The sequence below is a fragment of the Phyllobates terribilis genome, unplaced genomic scaffold (assembly GCF_046119375.1).
Source record: "Phyllobates terribilis strain yellow unplaced genomic scaffold, ASM4611937v1 Scaffold_1__5_contigs__length_1240528914, whole genome shotgun sequence".
Lineage (NCBI taxonomy): Eukaryota > Metazoa > Chordata > Amphibia > Anura > Dendrobatidae > Phyllobates > Phyllobates terribilis.
In genome coordinates, this window is record NW_027362761.1 from 472,182,781 (window position 1) to 472,207,373 (window position 24,593).

The 24,593-nt window shown below is 42.5% G+C and overlaps 1 protein-coding gene across 3 annotated transcripts in view; it reads left to right on the forward strand.

The window, feature by feature from the left end:
* The window catches only part of HAPLN1 (hyaluronan and proteoglycan link protein 1), a 172,481-nt gene that overhangs the window by 121,589 nt on the left and 26,299 nt on the right, over positions 1-24,593 (forward strand). For all 3 annotated transcript variants that reach the window (XM_073679007.1, XM_073679026.1, XM_073679017.1), the window contains one exon: positions 8,947-9,315. In XM_073679007.1, coding sequence (XP_073535108.1) covers positions 8,947-9,315 — 369 coding nt within the window. The remainder of the gene's footprint in view (positions 1-8,946; positions 9,316-24,593) is intronic.

A 24,593-nucleotide genomic window follows, 5' to 3' on the forward strand; every position in this document is an offset into this window, starting at 1 on the left:
CTCTAGTGAAGACCCTTCTTCAGACAGCACCAAGCTGTATAAAGGGCTGCGGTGTGTCTGTTTCAGCTGGCAGAAGTAAGCAGTATATGGTGTGGATTGCCAGAGCTCCACATATTATTTAGCTGCTGCTGCCAGGTACTGCAATGTATCTCCCTACTGATAGGTTACCAATATGTAAGTCATGGACATCTCATGTAAGGCTTCAGAAATGAATGTAATAAATGTCAGTTAGCCTGGCATTCACATGTCATTTTCCAATAAAGGACTAGAAGGCTTTAAGCAGATTTATTAATCATGCTCTAGAGTTAGACAGAAAAAAACTATACTTGGCTGCTCCATACTTGTCACAATGATAAATGTTGCATGATATATTTAGAAGATTTAGACATTATTGTTTTCTTTGTGCGGCCTTAGAACAATATTTTTTGCTAAAACTTGTCTCATAACATTGATCTGGTTCTTAGAACAATGGTTTTGGGGGGTTTGCTGAAGTTTGTACAGACAGAAATTTGTACAGAAATAACTAAAGAATTGCAGCTCAAATAATGATCTGAACATTAGTAATGGTCTGACTGTCAATATAACAAACAGTTTTTATAGACATTTTTATGTCAAGGGAAGCATAAAAAATCTGAAGTACATAATAAAATGATGCACCTGATCTATTTTACCGTTTTGGCACATTTTGCTTCATACATGTCCCTTACTAAGTATATTCTAGCAGATATTGAGTACGGTGCCACTTCATAAGGATGCAGCTTTAACCACAATTTTCACATTTCCCTGTCCATGCACATAGGGGTTTTTAAGGTCTTTCTTTTTTTTCTTGAGACAACTGCAGAGAATTGACTCTTATATTTCCTGCATTGCCTGTATCCCCATATCAAAAAATATTATTTTAGTAGGTCATGCAATACATTTTAAATTGAAACACACATTTTATATAAAGTCTTTCTTATTTTAAAGGGTTTATCAGTCACCTTTCAGAAAATCCCCATCCCCAGGCACAGTTTCTTATATAAAAAAAAAACATTTCTCTTTACTCACCATCCTGGATTCCACCGCTGAGTCTCTACTGCTGCTCCCGGTATATGGTATTGGCACCAGCACTAAAGCTGCTTCGACACCTTATCAGCCAATCACTGAACTCAGTGACTCTGCCTGTGTAGCCTCAGAGATTCCTGATTGCTGCCGCTCTGTTGAAGTGTCTGCTGCCAATAATAAACTCTGGCAACAGTGGGGAAGTCTCAGCGATAAACCTAGGAAGGATCAGTATAGTGCAGTTTATTTTTTTTGGGCACCTAGATTTTCGAAAAGAGGACAACATTAATACTATATTTTAGTTTAGGTCAAAACATTAGTAAGTGCTCCCAAGACCTGTGTCCCAACTGACAGAAGCAGTATTGTAAGAACACATACCCCCCATGAGCAGAGGGAAGAGAGGTGTGTGACAGAAGAGGGATTTTCATCCATTTTTCCTTGGAAAATTCTTCCAGTGAGATTCTTGGGTAGTCTGCAATGCACTGCTATTTTGAGGTCTAGGCACAGATTTTCAACAATGTTCAAATCAGGGGACTGTGAGGGCCATTGAAAAACTTCAGCTTGCGCCTTTTAAGGTAGTCTATTGTGGGTTTTGACATGTGTTTATGATCATTATCTATTTGTAGAAGCCATCCTCTTTTCATCTTCAGATTTTTACAGATGTTATGTTTGCATCAAGAATTTGTTGCAATTTCATTGAATTCATTCTTCCATCTACCCGTGAAATGTTCCCAGTGCCATTGGCTGCAACACAACCCCAAAGCATGATTGATCCACCCCCATGCTTAATGGTTGGCGAGATGTTCTTTTCCTGAAATTCTCTTCCGTTTTTTCTCCACACATACATTTTATCATTGTGACCAATGCATTCTTTTTTAACCTCATCGATCTACAGGACTTGTTTCCAGAATGCATTAGGCTTGTTTAGACGTTCTTTTGCATACTTCTGATGCAGAATTTTATGGCGAGGTCGCAGGAGAGGTTTTCTTCTGATGATTCTTCCATGAAGACCATATTTGTACAGTTGTCTCTGAACAGTAAAACAATGTACCACAACTCAAGAGTCTGTTAAATGTTTCTCAAAGTCTTTTGCAGTGAAGTGGCGATTCTGATTTGCCTCTCTAGCAATCATTCAAGCAGCTCTCACTTAAATTTTGCCTGGTCTTCCAGACCTTATCTTGACCTTTATTGTTCGTGTTAACTGCCATTTCTTAACTACATTCGAACTGAGGAAAGGGCAACTTGAAAATGCTTTGCTATCTTCTTATCTTCTTCTCCTGCTTTGTGGACCCCCACCATTTTCATTTTCAGAGTGCTAGACAGCTGCTTAGAAGAACCTATGCCTGCTGTTTTTTGGTATAAGGTTAGATTACACTGGGTTTTTATAAAGCTGGGAAATTTGCATCACCTTAGGCCTGGGACAGCTGATAGAGTCTCATGGCTTTCATTATCACCTCTATGCTGTTGACACACAGATCTACCTCTCTGGACCCGATATCACCTCCTTACTTACCAAAATCCCACAATGTCTGTCTGCTATTTCATCCTTCTTCTCTGCTAGATTTCTAAAACTTAACATGGAGAAACCTGAATTCATCATCTTTCCGCCATCTCATTCACCCCCCCAACTGACCTATCTATCAACGTCAATGGCTGTTCACTCTCCCCAGTCCCTCAAACTCGCTGCCTTGGGGTAACCCTGGACTCTGAACTCTCCTTCAAACCACATATCCAATCCCTTTCCACTTCGTGTCGACTCCAACTCAAAAATATCTCCCGGATGCGCACATTCCTCAACCATGAATCTGCAAAAACACTAGTGCACGCCCTCACCATCTCCTGCCTTGACTACTGCAACCTCCTGCTCTGTGGCCTCCCTTCCAACACTCTCGCACCCCTCCAATCCATCCTAAACTCTGCTGCCCGACTAATCCACCTGTCCTCCTGCTATTCCCCGACCTCTCCTCTCTGTCAATCTCTTCACTGGCTCCCCATTGTTCAGAGACTCCAGTTCAAATCCCTAACCATGGCATACAAAGCCATTCACAACCTGTCTCCTCCATATATCTCTGACTTTGTCTTCCGTTACATACCCGCACGCAACCTCTGATCCTCACAAGATCTCCTTCTCTACTCCCCTCTTATATCCTCCTCCCACAATCGCATACAAGATTTCTCCCGTGCTTCCCCCCTACTCTGGAACTCTCTACCCAAACACATCAGACTCTCGTCGACCGTGGAAACCTTCAAAAGGAGCCTGAAGACCCACCTCTTCCGACAAGGCTACAACCTGCATTAACCACCGCTGCACGACCAGTTCTACCCTCACCTACTTTATCCTCACCCATCCCTTGTAGATTGTGAGCCCTCGCGGGCAGGGTCCTCGCTCCTCCTGTACCAGTCGCTGTCACATTGTGTTCAAGATTATTGTAATTGTTCTTGTATGTATACTCCTTTTTCACATGTAAAGTGCCATGGAATAAATGGCGCTATAATAATAAATAATAATAATAATAATCACCTGACCTTTCCTAACAATGATATTGAACGAGCCATAACCCTAACAGGCTAATTAAGGTCTGAAACCTTGGGCAAAGTTATTTGAACACATAAATCTCAATGGGTGCCCAAACTGTACATAGGCCCATTTTCCTTTTTAAAATATAAAAATGTCAATATATATATATATATATATATATATAAAAACATATATACAGTACAGACCAAAAGTTTGGATGCACCTTCTCATTTTAAGATTTTTCTGTATTTTCATGACTATAAAATTGTACATTCACACTGAAGGCATCAAAACTATGAATTAACACATGTGGAATTATATACTTAACAAAAAAGTGTAAAATAACCGAAAATTTGTCTTTTATTCTAGGTTCTTCAAAGTTGCCACCTTTTGCTTTGATGACTGTTTTGCTCACTCTTGCCATTCTCTTGATGAGCTTCAAGAGGACGTCACTGGAAATGGTCTTCCAACAATCTTGAAGGAGTTCCCAGAGATGCTTAGCACTTGTTGGCCCTTTTGCCTTCACTCTGCGGTCCAGCTCACCCCAAACCATCTCGATTGGTTTCAGGTCTGGTGACTGTGGAGGCCAGGTCATCTGGTGTAGCACCCCATCACTCTCCTTCTTGGTCAAATAGCCCTTACACAGCCTGGAGGTGTGTTTGGAGTCAATGTCCTGTTGAAAAATAAATGATGGTCCAGCTAAACGCAAACCGGATGGAATAGCATGCCGCTGCAAGATGCTGTGGTAGCCATGCTGGTTCAGTATGCCTTCAATTTTGAATAAATCCCAAACAGTGTCACCAGCAAAGCACCCCCACACCATCACTCCTCCTACTCCATGCTTCACAGTGGGAACCAGGCATGTAGAGTCCATCCGTTCACCTTTTCTGCGTCCGTGGTTGGAACCGAAGATCTCAAATTTGGACTCATCAGACCAAAGCACAGATTTCCACTGGTCTAATGTCCATTCCTTGTGTTCTTTAGCCCAAACAAGTCTCTTCTGCTTGTTGCCTGTCCTTAGCAGTGGTTTCCTAGCAGCTATTTTACCATGAAGGCCTGCTGCACAAAGTCTCCTCTTAACAGCTGTTGAAGAGATGTGTCTACTGCTAGAACTCTGTGTGGCATTGACCTGGTCTCTAGTCTGAGCTGCTGTTAACCTGCGATTTCTGAGGCTGGTGACTCGGATAAACTTATCCTCAAAAGCAGAGGTGACTCTTGGTCTTCCTTTCCTTGGGCGATCCTCATGTGAGCCAGTTTCTTTGTAGCGCTTGATGGTTTTTGCAACTGCACTTGGGGACACTTTCAAAGTTTTCCCAATTTTTCGGACTGACTGACCTTCATTTCTTAAAGTAATGATGGCCACTCGTTTTTCTTTACTTAGCTGCTTTTTTCTTGCCATAATACAAATTCTAACAGTCTATTCAGTAGGACTATCAGCTGTGTATCCACCAGACTTCTGCCCAACACAACTGATGTTCCCAACCCCATTTATAAGGCAAGAAATTCCACTTATTAAACCTGACAGGGCACACCTGTGAAGTGAAAACTATTTCCGGTGACTACCTCTTGAAGCTCATCAAGAGAATGCCAAGAGTGTACAAAGCAGTCATCAAAGCAAAAGGTGGCTACTTTGAAGAACTTAGAGCATAAGACATATTTTCAGTTGTTTCACACTTTTTTGTTAAGTATATAATTCCACATGTCTTAATTCATAGTTTTGATGCCTTCAGTGTGAATGTACAATTTTCAAAGTCATGAAAATAGAGAATAATCTTTAAATGAGAAGATGTGTCCAAACTTTTGGTCTATACTGTATATATATAGCCTGAGATACAAAGGAAATGTGTCATCTTTAACTTTAAGTCATTTAGAGATAATTTCATCTTCAAATTGCTTAACTGTTGATGAAAACAGTAATTTTGACCAGGGGTGCCCAAACGTTTACATGCCACTGTATACTCAGGTGCTGACCTCGGATTGTATTGATCTTTGCTCTCCATGATAATTTTGACTTAGATTTCTGTCCTTTCTGGTGTTGACCTGGTTTCTAGGACCTCCCTTTTTCAGCTCCCTCCATTGGCCTACAGCCACTTCTAGACGTGACTCAGGGGACCATGTGTAAGTCCAGATCTCTGTATAGTGACTAAAGGGTGAAGGTTCCCTTGGGACCTATTAAGCTGAATAGCTACTACAGAATCTGTCCATAGAAGTCCTATGAAGAGTTGCCAGGCTACCATGAATACTCAGATAGGTATTCTCTGCTGAATCACATTTTCTACGGAGTACATAATGGTTGTTATAGGCTCACCTTTTAACCATTAGTGGAAAGGAATATGGAATTACCATATATGCAATGGCCATAGTCCAACAAAATTTTTGCATTGTAATTAGGGATGACCTGACCTGTGGAAGTTCGGGTTCGTCGAGTTCGACCGAACTTTAGTCCAAAGTTGAGTTTGGGTACCAGAACTGTATCCAAACTTGAACCTGAACCCAAACCCCATAGAAATCAATGGGGATGTGAACTTTGGAGCTGGAAAATTTCTCTCTCTTTCTCTTCCCCGAATTCCCGAAATGTAAAACTGACTTCCAGGAGAAGTCCATGTTCGGAGTTCAGCACCAGACACATTTCCTGTACAAAACCCAAACTTTACAGTTTGGGTTCTCTCATGTCTAATTGTAATGTACCTGACTTGTGATATTTTGAATGATATCGAAGCAACATTATCAGTCTTTTACTTGCTTACATTGACTTGTTTTATGTTCTACAGATTCATGTTAAGTTTTATAGAACTAAGTAGACCACAAGAACATTGGGGAATTTTAATTTGCTTTTATTAGCCTTTAAAGCAGTCAACATGTTGGAACACTGTTATTGCATCCAGTGAATATAGTGGCAATATAGCAAGTTACAGCTGTCTATTAATCCAATTTGCAAAACCATTGAAAGGTCATTGAAACACTCTAATGAGACATTATATTTCCCTGATAGTTTCTGAACAAATACCATGGTCTATATCTTTAGATTGAATACAATGTTCCAACTGATTCATATGGTATTTATACTCTGTGCATATAAATGGGAGTTAAGCCACTTTTATTAAGGAAAGAAAGACTTGTTATGGCGACAAGTTTCTCTATAATGTCCATGCTAATAGCAGTCACTTACAATTTTGATATCCTAAAATGAAGAGACATGTTAGAACTTGGGGAAAAAAATGTAACGGTTCTATCAAAGTGCAAGCAATTATAACATTATACTAGTACTACGCATTGACTTCATTTGGAATCTAGCCAATGACTTACAAATTTCCTTGTGCCACTTTGCTGGTTTATGTGCTGTCTTGCATTCTTATCACCGTCTGTGTTTTCACATTTGTCCTCAATGTCCCCAGTAAAGCTTTGCACTATGAGGACTGTGTTCATTCTCGGTAACCTTCTCAAGGTCTCCCAATCATTCTTCAATCAGCTCCGCTAACTTGTTCCCACTTCTGCTTTATGCACTAGGCAATTGGCAACACATATGTTTAGGTTTTAACAAACTGGGGAAACAGTAGCAAAGAAATGTAAATGTTTCAAAGGGATTCACTTTTCTGCTTGACGTTGAAAGAGATATTAATTTCAGATTTCAGGAGCTGTGCTTACTTATGCTACATTCTACTGGATATAAAAGGAGTTGGATGAGATTAAAGGAGTAACATATTGTTTCAATGGATAGGTCATCAGTAGGAGATGCAAAAATGTCTGACACATACTGTTCAGCTGAAATTTGCTCTGACAGTGGCCACATATAGGAGTAAGTAATTACTCATAAGTAATATGCGGGGAAGAGCACTGCATCCCCATACATTGCTTGGTGTCCGCTGCTGAGTATTTTGTTTTATATCCCATTAAGCAATGCTCAGGGGTGGTGTGTTTTGCCCTCCTACTATGCTTTGTTCTAGCTGCTGCCAAAGCAAATATCAGATGATTGGTGGGGTTGCCAGGTGTCCGTCCCCCACCGATCTCTTTTTCAGTCCTGGACTTCCCGTTTTACAAAAAAGGATGATTTCTAGGACATTTTAAAAGTGAGTATTCCAATGAAGTATACCATGCATTCACATGGATGTTACATTGAAAATAATCTTTGTAAATAATCTGTAAATAGTTATGTAACTGATTGAGTTATATTTAGCTAGGTAGGTGCCTGATTTTCCAGGAACAGGGTCCTGGGTGCTTGGCTGTCAGTTCTGTGATCAACCCAGGACAGTTTTCCTGTGTTGGCATGTGCCTGGAGACGTGTGAAGTGGGGCTGGCTATGCATTTCAATAGTTAAGCCAGCTCCATTCTCCAATAAATACAGAATATGAGCAGCTAGCCGGCCCCTTTCAGCAAGCACCAGCCATGCAACCACATGTTGCCTCAGGAGACACTATCTTCTGTTGAGTACAAATCCAGAAGCCAAGTAGTCAGAACCTAGAAGGATCTGGTACCAGGCCTAAAGAGGACCTGTCAATTGGCATAAATATTTTATTTATGTTTTATTGTTGTTGTTTTTTTTAACTGTGTCTCTCTACTCATCATATATTTACTCTAGAAGACCCCTTTAAGAAAAAGAGTAATTTTTATTAAGTTATTAAGTTAAGTTTATTAGTTGAGCATTGGAGCAATAAATGTTCTTTTAGTGTGCTGCTGACATTGTGCATGTAAAACGATTGTTGATTAAAATACCAGGATTGGAAGAGTGTCTGCACTCTCTGGAATACGACACAACTAGTGGTATGATAAAATTGTAGGTTTATTGTTCAGAGTCCACCGACTCCTTTTTCAGGACTCCCATACATAAATAATAATAAAGGTTATTTATGTATAAACATTTATGTATAAAGCGTGTAGGTCAGCTCACCAATATACTTCAGCAGATGCACGGAGCTCCGTTCTGATCCCACCATGGCAAGACAGCAAATACAAAAAGAAATAGTTCCAGCTCCCAAGTACACAGCTCAGCATACACAGAACTTATAGATCTGCAGCTGATGAAACAGTGATTTTATCAAAATTGCAGTAGGCAGCCCAGTAAGTAACAAATCGAAAGAATCAGGCTCTCTCCTCCCTTTTGCATCATGAGGTACAGTTCTGAATTAGTGATGCAACCACTTTGTTCTCAGGATCAGCGGGACTCCCAGAATTTGCAGCCCAATTTATCAGAAAATGATGGAATATCTTATATGCCATATGTATCCTATATCCTATATATTATATAAAATGGGCATACTCCTGTAATATAACTTCATGCAGATTTCAGTAAAATTTTGTTGCCTTAATTGCAGAATCACATGAACATAAAATTAATGATTATTACTTTTTTGGGATCATTTTTTAACTAAACTTCTTTGACTTTCTTTCAGAGAATGGTCCTAGTCTTTATGTGGAGGTAGAGCAAACTAAAGTAATTTCCCATCGAGGTGGTAACGCAACGTTGCCATGCAAGTTTTTACATGACTCAGTGACTGCTGGATCACCCACTCACAAAATCCGTATCAAGTGGACCAAACTGACTTCAGATTACCTCAAGGAGGTGGATGTCTTTGTTTCAATGGGACATCACAAGAGGATATATGGCAGCTACCAGGGAAGGGTTTACCTACAAGCAGCAAGTGAAAATGATGCTTCACTTGTAATTACTGACATAACACTGGAAGACTATGGCAGATATAAATGTGAAGTCATTGAAGGACTGGAGGACGATACCGCTGTTGTGTCATTGGACTTACAAGGTACATTTTAATGACTTTTTTCAAAAGATCTGATAGACCAATGATATAAACATCTAACTAAATGTAGAATTTTCTTACATTGATGTTTTGGAGTTTCACATGTATTACTTGATGTCAGTTTTCCATTCAATCTTTAAAGATTTTATGGCAGAGGAGAATATGAATAACTAGCAGTCCAACTGGAACCCGCCACTAGTGGACCAAGAGATTTGTGGTGATCCCAAGTTCTGATACAATAAGAAGTCTGTCCAAGAGGTGTGTCGTAACTAAAACCCATACTAATGGAGTTAACACTAAAAAACAAGTATCACCTATACAGGAAAAGGTGTGGGCCCAACTGCTACCACACGCACCAATCAGCAGAATGGGACATGGAGCATGCTTGACTGATGCACCATTCATTCGCTATCAGCTCCATACAGAATAAATGGAGTAGGTAACCAACCTGCTGCTAAATTTTCTAATGGGAATAAAAGTTCCCCCTCTGAGATAAGAATTCACCAATCTGCCGAATGGTGCAAGTCACAGCTGTAGGCCACCCACCATTCAGCAAGTTTTACCTTGTTTTCACTGGACAACCCCTTTAACCTCAGAGAGAATAGAATTACTTGCTCCTTTGCTTTCCATCATTTTTAGGTAATTTCCTAAACTATGATTTAAGCTATGTTGATGATATGGACACGTGAAATGATAAAATGATTATAGTACGTACTATACAGGTTGGTGGGGGGGAATTCTTTTTCAGAGTGGGCCCTAAACATAAACTTTTTAAGAGAACCAAAAATGTAATAGCCAAAATAGAGTAAGAAAAACCAAGAACATTGTATCCAGAATTTTGGCAGATGCTGTAATATTCCACCCATGCACCATTCCAACTTTGTATTTTAGTAGGATTGGGGTGTAATTTGCTTTTCTGTTTCAGTCAGCCAAAAGCACTTCTTAGTGCGGATATGCCCTGAGAATGAGCCTATATTGTTCAGTGAAAATACTTTACCTTCTTACAAGGACTTTCACTAATTAATATAGTTAATATAAAGGCATTTGCAAGTTGTACAAAATTGCCAGATAATCATCTTATGGTGATAAAGTCTTTGTGTTTCTTAAGAAACCCTAATAAACAGAATAATGTATTTAGCTCATCTGGTCTTACACATGAATATTTTGTCAGGATGACCTCTAAAGATGTTTGCAAACCAGTCAGGCTCCTTGTTCTCTGCTGTTAATTATCATGTTCTTTTACATTATGTACATAGCCTCTTTGGTTTCTAATCATAGCAGAAAAGGTGTTAAAATCTGGTAACATTACTCACAAAAGACTAGAAAATGTTTTGCTTTCCTTAAACTTGAATTTCCAGTTCAAAGATATGACTATATTTCCTGATTCTTATATAGAGCTATTACATTAGTACAAAGCAGCATACAGTACTTAACACCAGCATCTGTACATAAGGTAAATCTCTATTAGGCCCCCTCTATTTTCTTCTTTTTCCTCCTATGATAGAACAGAAAATAAAACATGATGAGATAGTGGATCTGTCACTTTTAATGATGTCTGTACAGTGGGTACGAAAAGTATTCAGACCCCTTTACATTTTTCACTCTTTGTTTCATTGCAGCCATTTGGTAAATTCTAAAAAGTTCACTTTTTCTCGTTAAAGTACACTCTGCATCCCATCTTGAGTGAAAAAAAAAACAGAAATTTAGAAATTTTTGCAAATTTATTAAAAAAGAAAAACTGAAATATAAGTATTCAGACCATTTGCTCAGTATTGAGTAGAAGCACCCTTTTGAGCTAGTACAGCCATGAGTCTTTTTGGGAATGATGCAACAAGTTTTTTACACCTGGATTTGGGGATCCTCTGTCATTTTTCCTTGCAGATCCTCTCCAGTTCCGTCAGGTTGGATGGTGAACGTTGGTTGACAGCCATTTTCAGATCTCTCCAGAGATGCTCAATTGGGTTTAGGTCAGGGCTCTGGCTGGGCCAGTCAAGAATGGTCATAGAGTTGTTCTGAAGATACTCCTTTGTTATTTTAGCTGTGTGCTTAGGGTCATTGTCTTGTTGGAAGGTGAACCTGAGACCAAGTCTGAGGTCCAGAGCACTCTGGAAGAGGTTTTCATCCAGGATATCTCTGCACTTGGCCGCATTCATGTTTCCTTCAATTGCAACCAGTCGTCCTGTCCCTGCAGCTGAAAAACAATCCCATGGCATGATGTTACCACCACCATGTTTTACTGTTGGGATTGTATTGGGCAGGTAATGAGCAGTGCCTGGTTTTCGCCACACATACCGCTTAGAATTATCACCAAAAAGTTCTATCTTCGTCTCATCAGACCAGAGAATCTTATTTCTCATACTCTGGGAGTCCTTCATGTGTTTTTGAGCAAACTTTATGAGGTCTTTCATATGTCTTGCACTGAGGAGAGGCTTCCGTCGGGCCACTCTGCCATAAAGGCCCGACTGGTTGAGGGCTGCAGTGATAGTTGAGTTTGTGGAACTTTCTCCCATCTCTCTACTGCATCTCTGGAGCTCAGCCACAGTGATCTTGGGGTTCTTCTTTACCTCTCTCACCAAGGCTCTTCTCCCACGATTGCTCAGTTTGGTTGGATGGACAGGTCTAGGAAGACTTCTGGTGGTCCCAAACTTCTTCCTTTTAAGGATTATGGAGGCCACTGTGCTCTAAGGAACCTTGAGTAATGCAGAAATTCTTTTGTAAACTTGGCCAGATCTGTGCCTCACCACAATTCTGTCTCTGAGCTCCTTGGGCAGTTCCTTTGAGCTCGTGACTCTCATTTGGTCTGACATGCACTGTGAGCTGTGAGGTCTTATATAGACAGGTGTGTGCCTTTCCAAATCAAGTCCTATCAGTTTAATTAAACACAGCTGGACTCCAATAAAGGCGTAGAACCATCTCAAGAAGGATCACAAGGAAATGGACAGCATGTGACTTAAATATGAGTGTCTGAGCAAAGGGTCTGAATACTTATGACCATGTGATATTTCAGTTTTTCTTTTTTAATAAATTTGCAAAAATTTCTACATTTCTGATTTTTTCAGTCAAAATGGGGTGTAGAGTGTACTTTAATGAGAAAAAAAAAGAACTTTTTAGAATTTACAAAATGGCTGCAATTAAACAAAGAGTGAAAAATTTAAAGGGGTCTGAATATTTTCCGTATCCACTGTAAACTGTCTCCAAACAAATCTCCTTGTGCTTCCACACACATGATCTCCACTCCTTTCAAGACTTTCTTCTCTTCTCCGCTCTTGTACATTGCTCACACAATCGCTTCCAAGTTTTCCTGTGCACCCCTCATCCTCTGGAATTCAGTATTTCAGCATGAACGATTGTCTCCTACATTTGGAACCTTCAGCTGTAACCTGAAAACTCATCTCTTTAATAACCCTTTTACAGCCTGTGCCGTATTAGTATGCACAGGCTGTAATCCCCAGGTTCAGTGAGGGCTCCGGCACTGAGGCCACACCGAACCGTGCACATGCCAGCTGATTATTACAGCTGAAATGTGCCCGCAACAGCCGCGGGTGGAATGCCGATCCACCCGCAACTGTTTTAAATGCCGCTGTCAATCTCTGACAGCGGCATTTAACAGCGCCGTCACTTACCCCGCCCATCGGTGACCTCGTCACGTGATCACGGGTCCTCGATGGGTGGGCATGGCAACCCTGGGTCTACATCAGACTACAGTGGTTATCATGAGCTGGTCGCTATGAGCGCCACCTAGTGGTCGGCGCTCATAGTACAGGACCATTTCTGCTACATACAGGTAATCTGCTGATCATCTGTATGTAGCAGAGGTGATTAGACAAGTGCTGCTTCTAGTCTCCTATGGAGACTATAGAAGCAAGCAAAAAGTGAAAAAAAAATGTTTTTGAAAATATTAAAAAAATGAAAAAAATATAAAAGTTTAAATCACCCCCCTTTCGCCCCATTCAAAATAAAATAATAATAAAAAAACCCACATACATATATTTGGTATTGCCGCATTCAGAATCGCCCGATCTATCAATATAAAAAAAGAATTAATCCGATCGGTAAACGGCGTAATGTGAAAAAAATTCTAAACGCCAGAATTACATTTTTTGGTTGCTGCAACATTGCAATAAAATGCAATAACGGGCGATCAAAACATCGGATCTACCCCTAAAATAGTATCAATAAAAACGTCAGCTCGGTGCGCAAAAAATAAGTCCTCAACCGTCCCCGGATCCCAATAAAAGGAGACGCTACGGGTCTTGGAAAATGGCATAATTTTTTTTTTTTTCCAAAATTTGGATTTTTTTTTCACCACTTAAATAAAAAATAACCTATACATATTTGATATCTACGAACTCGTAATGACCTGGAGAATAATAATGGCAGGTCAGTTTTAGTATTCAGTGAATGTGGTAAAAAAAATAAAAAAAAAACATCTGTGGTATTGCACTTTTTTGCAACTTCACCACTCTTGGAATTTTTTTCAAATTTTCCCGTACATGATATGGTAAAACTAGTAATGGGATTGAAAAGTCACGCAAAAACTAAGCCCTCACACTGCCATATTGACCAAAAAATAAAAACGCTATGGCTCTGGGAACAAGGGGAGCAAAAAACGAAAATGCAAAAATGGAAAATCTCAGTGTTGCAAAGGGGTAAGAAAGCCTGCAGCCTGCAATGACCCCGCTGCCACATCACCACTACCGGAGCTATTACAACCCCCTAACCTACTGTCGCCTTCCCCATTGCCCTGTAGATTCTAAGCCCACTAGAGCAGAGTCATCTCCCCCTCTGTAACTGTCTGGGAGTTTGTTCAATTAATTTTTGGGTTTTAAAAATAAATAATAATAATTTGATTGACATCAACTGTGCATAATAGACACTATTGACTAAAAAGAGGTCCACTGGGGTTCCATAGCAGTGTTTATCATTTTAATGCTGTGCAATTATGGTGGGGAGGAATATGAGTAAATCTTCTTTAGGCCACGGCCCCACTATCAGTATTCGGCCAGTATTTTTTTTCAGTAGCGAGAGCCAAAACCAGGAGTGGGTGATAAATGCAGAATTGGTGACTTGTTTCTATTATACCTTTCTCTGATTGTTCCTCACCTTGTTTTGGCTCCCATTCCTAAGAAAAATACTGACCAAATACTGACCAAATACTGATAGTGGGGCCATGGCCTTAGAGCCTCCTACACTGATGTCTACCTAGAATTTAAAGCTATTTACACCTTCACACAGATTTTTATTTATTGTTCATTCACTTCATGAATTCAACCTAAAGCATTATTCTAAATAAATGTGCTTTAAAATTTTCTACCATCTTGCTGCTGCAGATTGGCTGGAAATCCCTTTTTTGGTTGAGTGCTTTTGCAAAACTGGTAAAATCCATCAGAGCTACTTCTTCTAGTTCCAACTTCTCTCCTCTCCCCTTTACACTCCTTTTGGTGTTATCACATGGTCATAAGGACCATGAAGGGAGTAGGAGGGGGTTATAAATAGATCTCCACAGCATGTAGATAGGGGAAAGAATTTACAGTGTCAGGGAGGGCAGAGTAAGCATCCTGTAGAAAAACAGGAAAGAACATGAAATGGCAGATAGAGAGTCTGCTGATATATTAATTAATGAAGAGAGCAGAACCATTAATATACACTGAACTCATATTCAGGCTATATTACTGGAAGAGAAACTCTCACAGAAGAAAAAATCTGAAACTTGGATCAGGTTGAAAACTGCATATCAGAGGGCTTAACAATGAATGATGGAATAAAGATTGCAGACTTAAACTCAATGCAATTTTATTTATTAAAGGTAACCACTTACATATTTAAAAATGATATTTTTCATGTCAGAGATGTCCAAAACTTTTAATAATGCAGATTTTTATACTGTGAGACAGGCATAAGTAAACAGACGCAGCAGTGTTAATGGCCTAAGAGATGATCTTTGATTCTCCTGCTTACAGGAGGCACGTATGAGCAGAAATGATTGCTTAACTGCTTTATATAAATGAATATATATGTATACACCAGAGATGGGTAAATCGATTCAATGCAAATTGAGTTTGTGTTAAATTTCTTGGAGTTTGCTGAAGCTAGACAAATTCAAACAATATGAGATTTGCTTCACGTGAACCAACAAAAATATCTGTCATTTTAAACATTGCAAAAAGTTGTCTCTGCCAAAGAAAGGCTCACATGACATTTACGTTTGGCTTCATGGGCTTCCTCATAATGCCTTGCAGCTATCACATCACATGGTATATTCACAGCCAATCAGAAGGGACTATTAGTGCCTTTAGAAAAGCAAAATCAGGGAAAGCAGCAGCTATTTTGAGCTAAATCAGGATGTAAAGAGGACATCAGAGTGCAGAGCTTGGTAATAGAGATAGGGAGAAAAGGCCTTAAAACACTGATGTGTGTATTATATCATAGCAGAAGATTAATGTTATTAAACAGGCTGTTTATTACAACCAGTTACCATAAATTTACCTGTAGCCATACTGTATATTTTGAGGTCACTTTGACATTACTAAGGCTGTGTCTGTGTTAATGAGCTTGAATGGAGATGAACATAACCCTAGGAGACCTCAGTGTGTTATACATATCATTTCAGGGCAATTGGAGTCTTTGCAGTACTTGCGACCCACAAGGAATCAATTTGCCATAAATCAATTAAAAAAAAAAAAAAATTGGCGTTGCTGACAAAATTGAATTTTAAAACATTTGCCCATCTTTAGTATACACAATTGGACCATGCGTAAATAATTGTAGCATTATTAATGGTTTATGACCTAAATGCTGCATACATAGCTTCCACTACCTACAGAAGCCATTGTATATATGGGAACAGGCTGGGGATGTTATAGATATATCAATACTAGCGTTGAGCGAGCACTAAAATGCTCGGGTGCTCAAAGCTCGGGCCGAGCTCACCGTGATACTCGGGTGCTCAACCCGAGCAACGAGCCCAATGTTAATCTATGGGAGACCGAGCATTTTTGCGGCGGCACCCCCGGGAGTCTGTAGAAAGCCTAAAAAGTGCCCAAAACGATAGTGACAGTGTTCAAATGACATAGGAACAGCATGGGGATCGCCCCAGGAAGCATTTATGACCCCCAGGTCACTACTGTCAACAACGTGGTCAGAGGTATTAAACCACTTTTACGGGCTCACAATAAAACGTTCAAAAACGAAACTGAAACGGTTTTCCTGTGAAATATGTTAAAGAACATCCTTTCCATGGTAAAGACTTGTGTATAAGGTAAAATAAATAACCAAAAACAAAAATACTCCTCCACACCTTGGGCTATGTTCACAAGTAGCATTTTTTATGCGTTTTTGCACTTTTGCATTGCTTTCAACCATGACAAATGCATTCGCCGGGAAATGTCATTTTAACATTTTACAATCTTATCTGGCCATGTGCTGTGTGACACATGCATACAGTGCTGAAAAGACATGGGAACAGCATGGGAAAGACCCCTGGAAGCATCTCTGACACCCAGGTCACTGCCTAAAAGTGTGCCCATCAGAAGTGATCCTTGCCGTATCAGAAGATGCAGACTTGCAACTATCCCCGTGCAAGTCCTTGTCCCAGGGCAGTGTTCAATTGTACCTCCCCCATTCCTTGCAATGCAAGCGCAAGTATGCAGCCTGCCACCCACCCATAGGCTGCAATACCATACTGCTAGCTTGCTTACACTTGAAATTGGGCCTTTTAGGCATGTGGAGGCAGACGCTGGCCACCATGTCATGGCTGCGTCGGCGGCCAGGTATCCATACTCAGTCCCCAGCCGCCCGGCGGCCGGGTGTCTACGCTCGGTCTCCAGCCACCAGGGGGCAGCCGGGTGTCCATACTCGATCCCCAGCCACCCCGCGGCCGAGTGTCCACACACGGTCCCCAGCCGCCTGGGGGCGGCCGGGTGTCCATAATTGGTCCCCAGCCGCCCCTATTTCTCCTGTGAACTTCTCCCACACTTTTCTTAGCCTGGCCTGCTTTAGGGCAGCATTGGACGAGCCCACCAGAGAACCAGACTCCTCTGGTGGGCCCTGGCTTCTCCATCAGGGTAGTTGAGAGTGCCAAGGTGAGGAGCATGATGATGATGATAGAAGTTAGCATCTGCTTTGTTTTCTTGGAATGCAAGCATAAGTGTGCAACCTGCCACCCACCCACCCACTCCCAGGCTGCAATACCATACTGCTAGCTTGCTTGCACTTGAAATTGGGCCTTTAAGGCATGTGGAGGCAGACGCCGGCCACCACATCATGGCTGCGTCGGTGGCCTGGTATACATACTCAGTCCCCAGCCGCCCGGCGGCCGGGTGTCCACGCACTGTCCCCAGCCGCCAGGGGGCGGCCGGGTGTCCATGCTCGGTCCCTAGCCGCCCCGCGGCCGGGTGTCCACACATGGTCTGGGGGCGGCCGGGTGTCCATAAATGGTCCCCAGCCGCCCCTATTTCTCCTGTGAATTTCCCCCACACTTTTCTTAGCCTGGCCTGCTTTAGGGTAGCATTGGACGAGCCCACCAGAGAAACAGACTCCTCCGGTGGGCCCTGGCTTCTCCATCAGGGGAATTGAGAGTGCCAAGGTGAGGAGCATGATGATGATGATAGAAGTTAGCATCTGCTTTGTTTTCTTGGAATGCAAGCGCATGTATGTAGTAGCGGCTAGGCCTGAGTTGGTCAGCGGTTTGGCGCATATCCTACCTCCTCCGAGGATTGCTGGATGTTTTCCTGCTATTATCCCAGTTCTATGACTCCCGTTAAACAAAGCTTCAGGTGATGAATGATGGATGAGGTGGTGGCAAAGGAGAAAAAGCAGGAGGAACAGGGACCATTCACATCAATATCAGGCCAGTCAACCACACATATCTTGTAGGATATGTTTCTGTACCAAAAGGAGCGGTTCGGCTACACAGTTATAGGGCATACAGTGAGTGCAATGACAACCAAAAATTTTGAGGCACTCCAATGCCCCTTGGAAGTGACATGGAGGTCAGAAGGCCTTAACTAAGCCGTTTTTTCCATTTATAGCAACTGGGTTTCCTGTGCACTGTTGGCCTAAGCAGTGAATGGAAGGCTTTCCAAAACTTATGAGGAACTGCAATGCCCCTTGAAACAGACGTGGATTACATCATACTAAAAACCTTCTACCCATTATTGGGAACAGAGTCTCCCTTAGTGTTTGCCTATACATTGAAAAGCAAAAGCTGACTAAAATTAGAAGGAAATGCAATGCCCGTTGGAAGAGTCGTGAAGGTTAGAGATAATTAAAAACAATATTTCAATGCCCCTTGGAAGAGCTTTGGAGTTTAGAGTGGTTTAACAAGACACTTTTAATGCCCCTTGGAAGAGACGTGGAGGTCGCAGTAGCTTAACAAGACGCTTTTAATGCCCCTTGCAAGAGACGTGGAGGTCGCAGTAGCTTAACAAGACAGTTTTAATGCAGCTTGGAAGAGACGTGGAGGTTGCAGTAGCTTAACAAGACTGTTTTAATGCCCCTTGGAAGAGACGTGGAGGTCGCAGTAGCTTAACAAGACGGTTTTAATGCCACTTGGATGAGACGTGGAGGTCGCATTAGCTTAACAAGACGGTTTTAATGCCCCTTGGAAAAGTGGTGGAGGTCGCAGTAGCTTAACAAGATGATTTTAATGCCCCTTGGAAGAGACGTGGAGGTCGCAGTAGCTTAACAAGACGGTTTTAATGCCCCTTGGAAAAGTGATGGAGGTCGCAGTAGCTTAACAAGACGGTTTTAATGCCCCTTGGAAAAGTGGTGGAGGTCGCAGTAGCTTAACAAGATGGTTTTAATGCCCCTTGGAAGAGACGTGGAGGTCGCAGTAGCTTAACAAGATGATTTTAATGGCCCTTACAAGAGCCATGCAGTACAGCATATTAAAAACATTATTCCCATTATTGGGGAGTGAGTCTCCCATAGTCTTTGCTTATGCCTTCCAAGCAAAAGCTGGCAAATATTAGGACGGAGGAACTTGCAATGCAGGCAACACGGACCATGGTCACCCTGGTCGTTTAGTGGTGGTGGAGGCTGAGGATAAGGAGAAGAGCAAAAAACAGCCGAATGAGGAAGCATATACCCATGTGTGGGTGTGAAGCGGTGCATGGGAATACACCTCCCGAAATAACACAGTGCATTTGACTTTATGTTATTCTGCTGTCATTTGGTGGTGATGAGAAGTTTGGCCCAATCCAGCCCTTGTTCATTTTGATAAGGGTCAGCTTGTCAGCATTGTCAGTTGACAGGCGAGTGGCTTATCAGTTATAATTCCCCCAGCGGCACTAAAAACACGCTCCGATAACACGCTAGCGGCAGGGCAGGCCTGGACCTCCAAGGCATACAGAGCGAGTTCATTCCAAGTGTCCAGCTTGGATACCCAATAATTAAAAGGCACAGAGGAATCATGGAGGATGCTGGTACGGTCGGCAAGGTACCCCCTCACCATCTTTTGAAACTTTCCACTCCTTGTGAGAGTACCCCGCGCCTCAGGGCCTGTAAGCTGGGCGGGTCTCAGAAAGCTGTCCCAGAATGTTGACAGTGTTCCCCTGCCTCTGCTCGATTGGAGTTGCGTCTCTCTCACCTGTACGCCTTGGTTGGTCAACGAACTGTGACCTCTGCCGCTAGCGTGCTCAGATGGGAATTTTTTTAACAGTTCTGCAGCAAGGGCATTCTGGTACTGCCCCATTTTTGTAGACCTCTCCACCTCAGGAATAAGAGAGTGAAAGTTCTCCTTGTAGTGGGGGTCTAAAAGTGTCACCAACCAGTAATGACTGTCACCCTACATTTTGACAACGCGAAGGTCACGGTTAAGGCAGCGTAACATAAAGTCAGCCATGCATGCCAGACTGGTAACAGCAAGACTTCCGTGTCCTCACCAAGATGACGACTGACCATGCTCTCCTCCTCCTCCTCCCCCCTGTCCTCAGGCCACCCACGCTGAACCAACGTTATGACAGTTGTACAGGTACTACCGTCTACAGCGCATGATACCAGCTCCTGTTCTTCCTCCTCCTCCTCCTCCTCTCCCTCATTGTCCCCCAATGCACGTTGGGATAAGATGAGTCTGGGCTGTGTGTAATCGCCCATTATGGGTTCTTGATCCATCTTATCATACTCTGGCTGCAATGCCTCCTCTTTAATTCTCTGCAGAGAGCGTTGCAAAAGACAGACAAGTGGGATGCTGACACTAATGATGGCGTCATCGCCACTCACCATCTTGGTGGACTCCTCAAAGTTTGTCAGGATGGTACATGTGTCCACAGCAAGGGTGGTGGAAGCAGTAGCCGACTTCCGAAAATGAGCTGACAGGTGGCTTACTTTGATGAGCAGATCTGGCAACTCGGGGTACAATTTAAGAAACCGCTGAACCACGAGGTTAAGCACATGAGCCAGTCGTGGTACGTGTGTGATCTCGCCTCGCCTCAGAGCCGCCACCAGGTTACGGCCATTGTCACACACGACCATGCCTGGATGTTGGTTCAGCGGTCTCAGCCACAGATCTGCCTGCTCTTTCACAGCTGTCCAGAACTCACAAGCAGTGTGAGGTTAATCACCTAAGCTTATGAGTTTCAGCACAGCCTGTTGCCGCTTGGCTGAGCCAGTACTGCAGTGCTTCCAGCTTGTAACTGATGTGGTGATATCTGAGATGGAGGCTGAAAATGAGGAGGAGGAGGAGGATGTTGCGCACGAGTTGTATACTGTGGGGGCAACTCTGACTGACATAGGTCCCGCAATCCTCGGTGTGGGGAGGATGTGTTCCGTCCCAAGGTCCGACTGGATCCCGGCTTCCACTATGTTTACCCAGTGTGCCGTCTGGGAGATGTACCATCCCTGGCCACAAGCATTTGTCCATGTGTCCGTTGTCAGGTGGACTCTCCCAGTAACTGCGTTGTTGATGGCACGGCAGATGTTTTGGGACACGTGCTTGTGTAGTGCGGGGATGGCACACCGGGCAAAATAGTGTCGGCTGGGGACCAAGTACCGAGGGACGGCCACCGCCATAAGGTTGCGGAAGGATTCCCTCTCCAACAGCCTAAAAGGCAGCATTTCCAATGCAAGCAGTCGTGAAATGTGCGAATTTAGGACTGTGGCCTGTGGGGCATTGGCTGCGAATTTGCGCTTTCATTCAAAGCTCTGGGATATGGACAATTGAATGCTGCGGTGGGACGTGGACGTTGATGCTGTTTCTTGAGAAACTGCCATAACAAGTGAAGACTGAGAGGAGGGGGCATCTTTGCTTGTAGTATGGAGAGGGGATTGCCTTGCACGCACAACAGGGGGTACTATTACACGCACAACAGCGGAAGAAGCAGTGGTGACACCCGCTGACACTGGTCGTGCACCCTGGGGTTCGCCCCACAAAGTCGGGTGCTTTGCTGACATGTGCCTGATCATGCTGGTGGTGGTCAGGCTGGTAGTTTTGTCACCCCTTCTGGTATGGCAGGTGGTACAAATGGCCTTTTTGGAGTTATCAGCAGAGTCTTTAAAAAAGTTACAGACTCTGGAAGACCTACCGGTTGTACTGGCAAAGTCCCTCTTGTTGGTGTTACGGGGAACTGTTGCCCACCTTCTGTGTGCGGCCACCACACTGCGTCTTCCTGCCTGTTGGAGTACTCTGCCCCCCCCCTGTGTGCTGCTGGCCTTGCTCTGCGTGTCCTCCTGCCACGTTGGGTCAGTTGCTAGATCATCCACCACCTCCTCCTCTTCCACTTGCCCACCACTATCCTCTTCCTCACTTCGTGGCAATTGTGTCTCGTCATCATCCACCTCTTGTGACAAATTGCCAGTGTCGACTTCCTCTGGCCGTGGCTGTTTAAATATTTAGGCATCACTACATGTGATCTCCTCTTCCACCACTTCAAGCGGAGCAGGCGAGGGGCACAAATATGGAAATGGACCAGTGAACAGCTCTTCAGAGTGTCCAAGTGTGGGATCAGTTGCTGTCTGACGACACTCAGCATGGTGGGAGGAAGAAGCATCAGGGTGAGGAGGAGTATGCGGTCGAGACTCACAACTACTAAAACTTGACCGTGTGGAAGACAGACCGGAGGTGGTGGTGCCCAGGTAACTGGAAGTATTATCTGCTATCCAATTAATAACCTGTTCACACTGATCAGTTCGCAATACTGGTGTCGTAGTGTGCTTCCCTAGTAATTCGGTCAAGAAGTGGGAGCGAGAAGATGTGGCTATTGGTTGTGGCAAATTTTCACCTTGGCCACAGCCCCATTCTCTACATGCACCATCACCAGAACGTCCAGTTCCACATCCCTTGCCACGCGCCTTGCCCATTATAAAAGAAGTAAAATAGCTTACACTCGCACTATCAATGGAAAAAGGGTAATAAACAGGAGATTAGAACCGTGGAAGAGGAAAACCACAGTTCTATTTCTCTGGCCTACACCAGACTCTTTTAAACAGATATATTGGTGTCTGACCAGTCAGGGAGACACTATTACAGTTTTTTTTTACGGCAAAAAATGCCAAAAGCAGGATAATACAGGGATTTTACCCGTGGAACTGCAAAACCACAGTTCTATTTCTCTGGCCTACACCAGACTCTTTTAAACAGATATATTGGTGTCTGATCAGTCAGGGAGACACTATTACAATTTTTTTTACAGCAAAAACAGATTTATTTGTGTCTTAACAGTCACAGACACACTCAAGTTTTGTTTTTGGGGGGGGAATACCAAAAGGTTAATAAGACGCGTATTTGTACAGTCTGACTGAGGAAGAAAAAAAATACAGGATTTAGATGAAAAAAAAAAAGTTTTTTTCCTGGCCCCTGAGACCAGGGGATAAGTCTAGCAATTTGACCATCAGAAGCACACAGGACTGTAATGCAGCGTTTGCTGGTATAACCGCTGCATCTCCTATACAGCCTGCCTGCCTGCCTGATATCTGAGATGTATATTAGTCCTGAGAAGGACTGTTTGTTTGATTTTGCATGCTTTAGAGACCCTACACTACCTATTTCACACTATATATCTCTCCCTAAATCAGCAGCACTCTCCCTACACTGTCTGATCCAGAGCGACTGTGTCCAAGATGGAGGCGCCCGGTTTTAAACCCTCAAGGTGACACTGTGCGGCCAGCCAATCATTGTAATGCCCACAAACAACATGGCTGTGGCATTACAGTGACTGGCTGGCAATCCCTGCATTTTCCTTGGCTCTGTAAAGAGCGCCAAACGTGCAGGGCGGAGACCCGAGCTCCCGCTCGAGTAACTCGGAAATGCTCGGTGCTCGCCGAACATCCCGAGTAGTGAGATGCTCTGGCGAGTACTGAGCAGTGTCGAGCATGCTCGCTCAACACTATTCAGTACATCATGTATCAGCTACCTCCTTTACTTTAACCTCAATTGTTTCCATGCAACTATGTCTCAGAGTTATAATTCCACATCTTAACAAGAGCTATAATTCTTCTGACAGCTATTTAGTAAAAACTGTCCATATCCAATAAATCTGTAGCTATGAACAAGGAAATCTAAGCCATGATGAGCCTGGAATTTTATGTACCCTAATATTAGCAGACCACCCAGCTTTGAGAAGGTATTTTACAATCATTAGTTTTATATGTTTAGTTACATGGGACAGGTGTTCTTTACAGCGTCCAACTAGGTACTCATGGACCCTTATAAAACAAAAGGGTTAAAAATAATACATAATGAAAGGCTTGAGCTAAGTCAAACAAATAGAAGAGCCTTTTATTATGCTGACCATATCTGTGAAGTGCCAAGCGTCAAGTAACAAGACTACAGTAACTGTGTAGATTACATTAGGACCCCTCTTGTGAGTTTGTCTATCCCTAAACTAAGAATTAATTTGTGGGTCTTGTCTATTTTCCTACCATGTATAGTTCAGAAAATGTGTTCTTACCCTAAGGGTTTATTTGAGCAGTACTATCAGTTTGCTGCAGTTTTTTGCAAGATTACAGCAAAATTTACTTTTGATGCGGCATTATGATAGTTGAAGAAAAAAAATGCAACTCGACCACACGGTCTGAATAAACTTTTCTTTATGGTTTCAATAAAAGCTGAGAGTTGTTCTTTCAAAAATTAGCTGGGTAATTCACCCACAGTAGTGTGAAAAAATGTTAGAAATGTGTGGAAAAAGTGATGTAAAGTAGGAATACTTTAAAAATAGAAGAGTAAATAGTTTATTTTTTCAATTAACAAAATGAGAATGAACAAATGAGAAATCTAAATCAAAGTAGCAATTCTTTTAGGTACACTTGCACACAGGTTTTTTAAGGACCTCCAAAGGAGATTGATC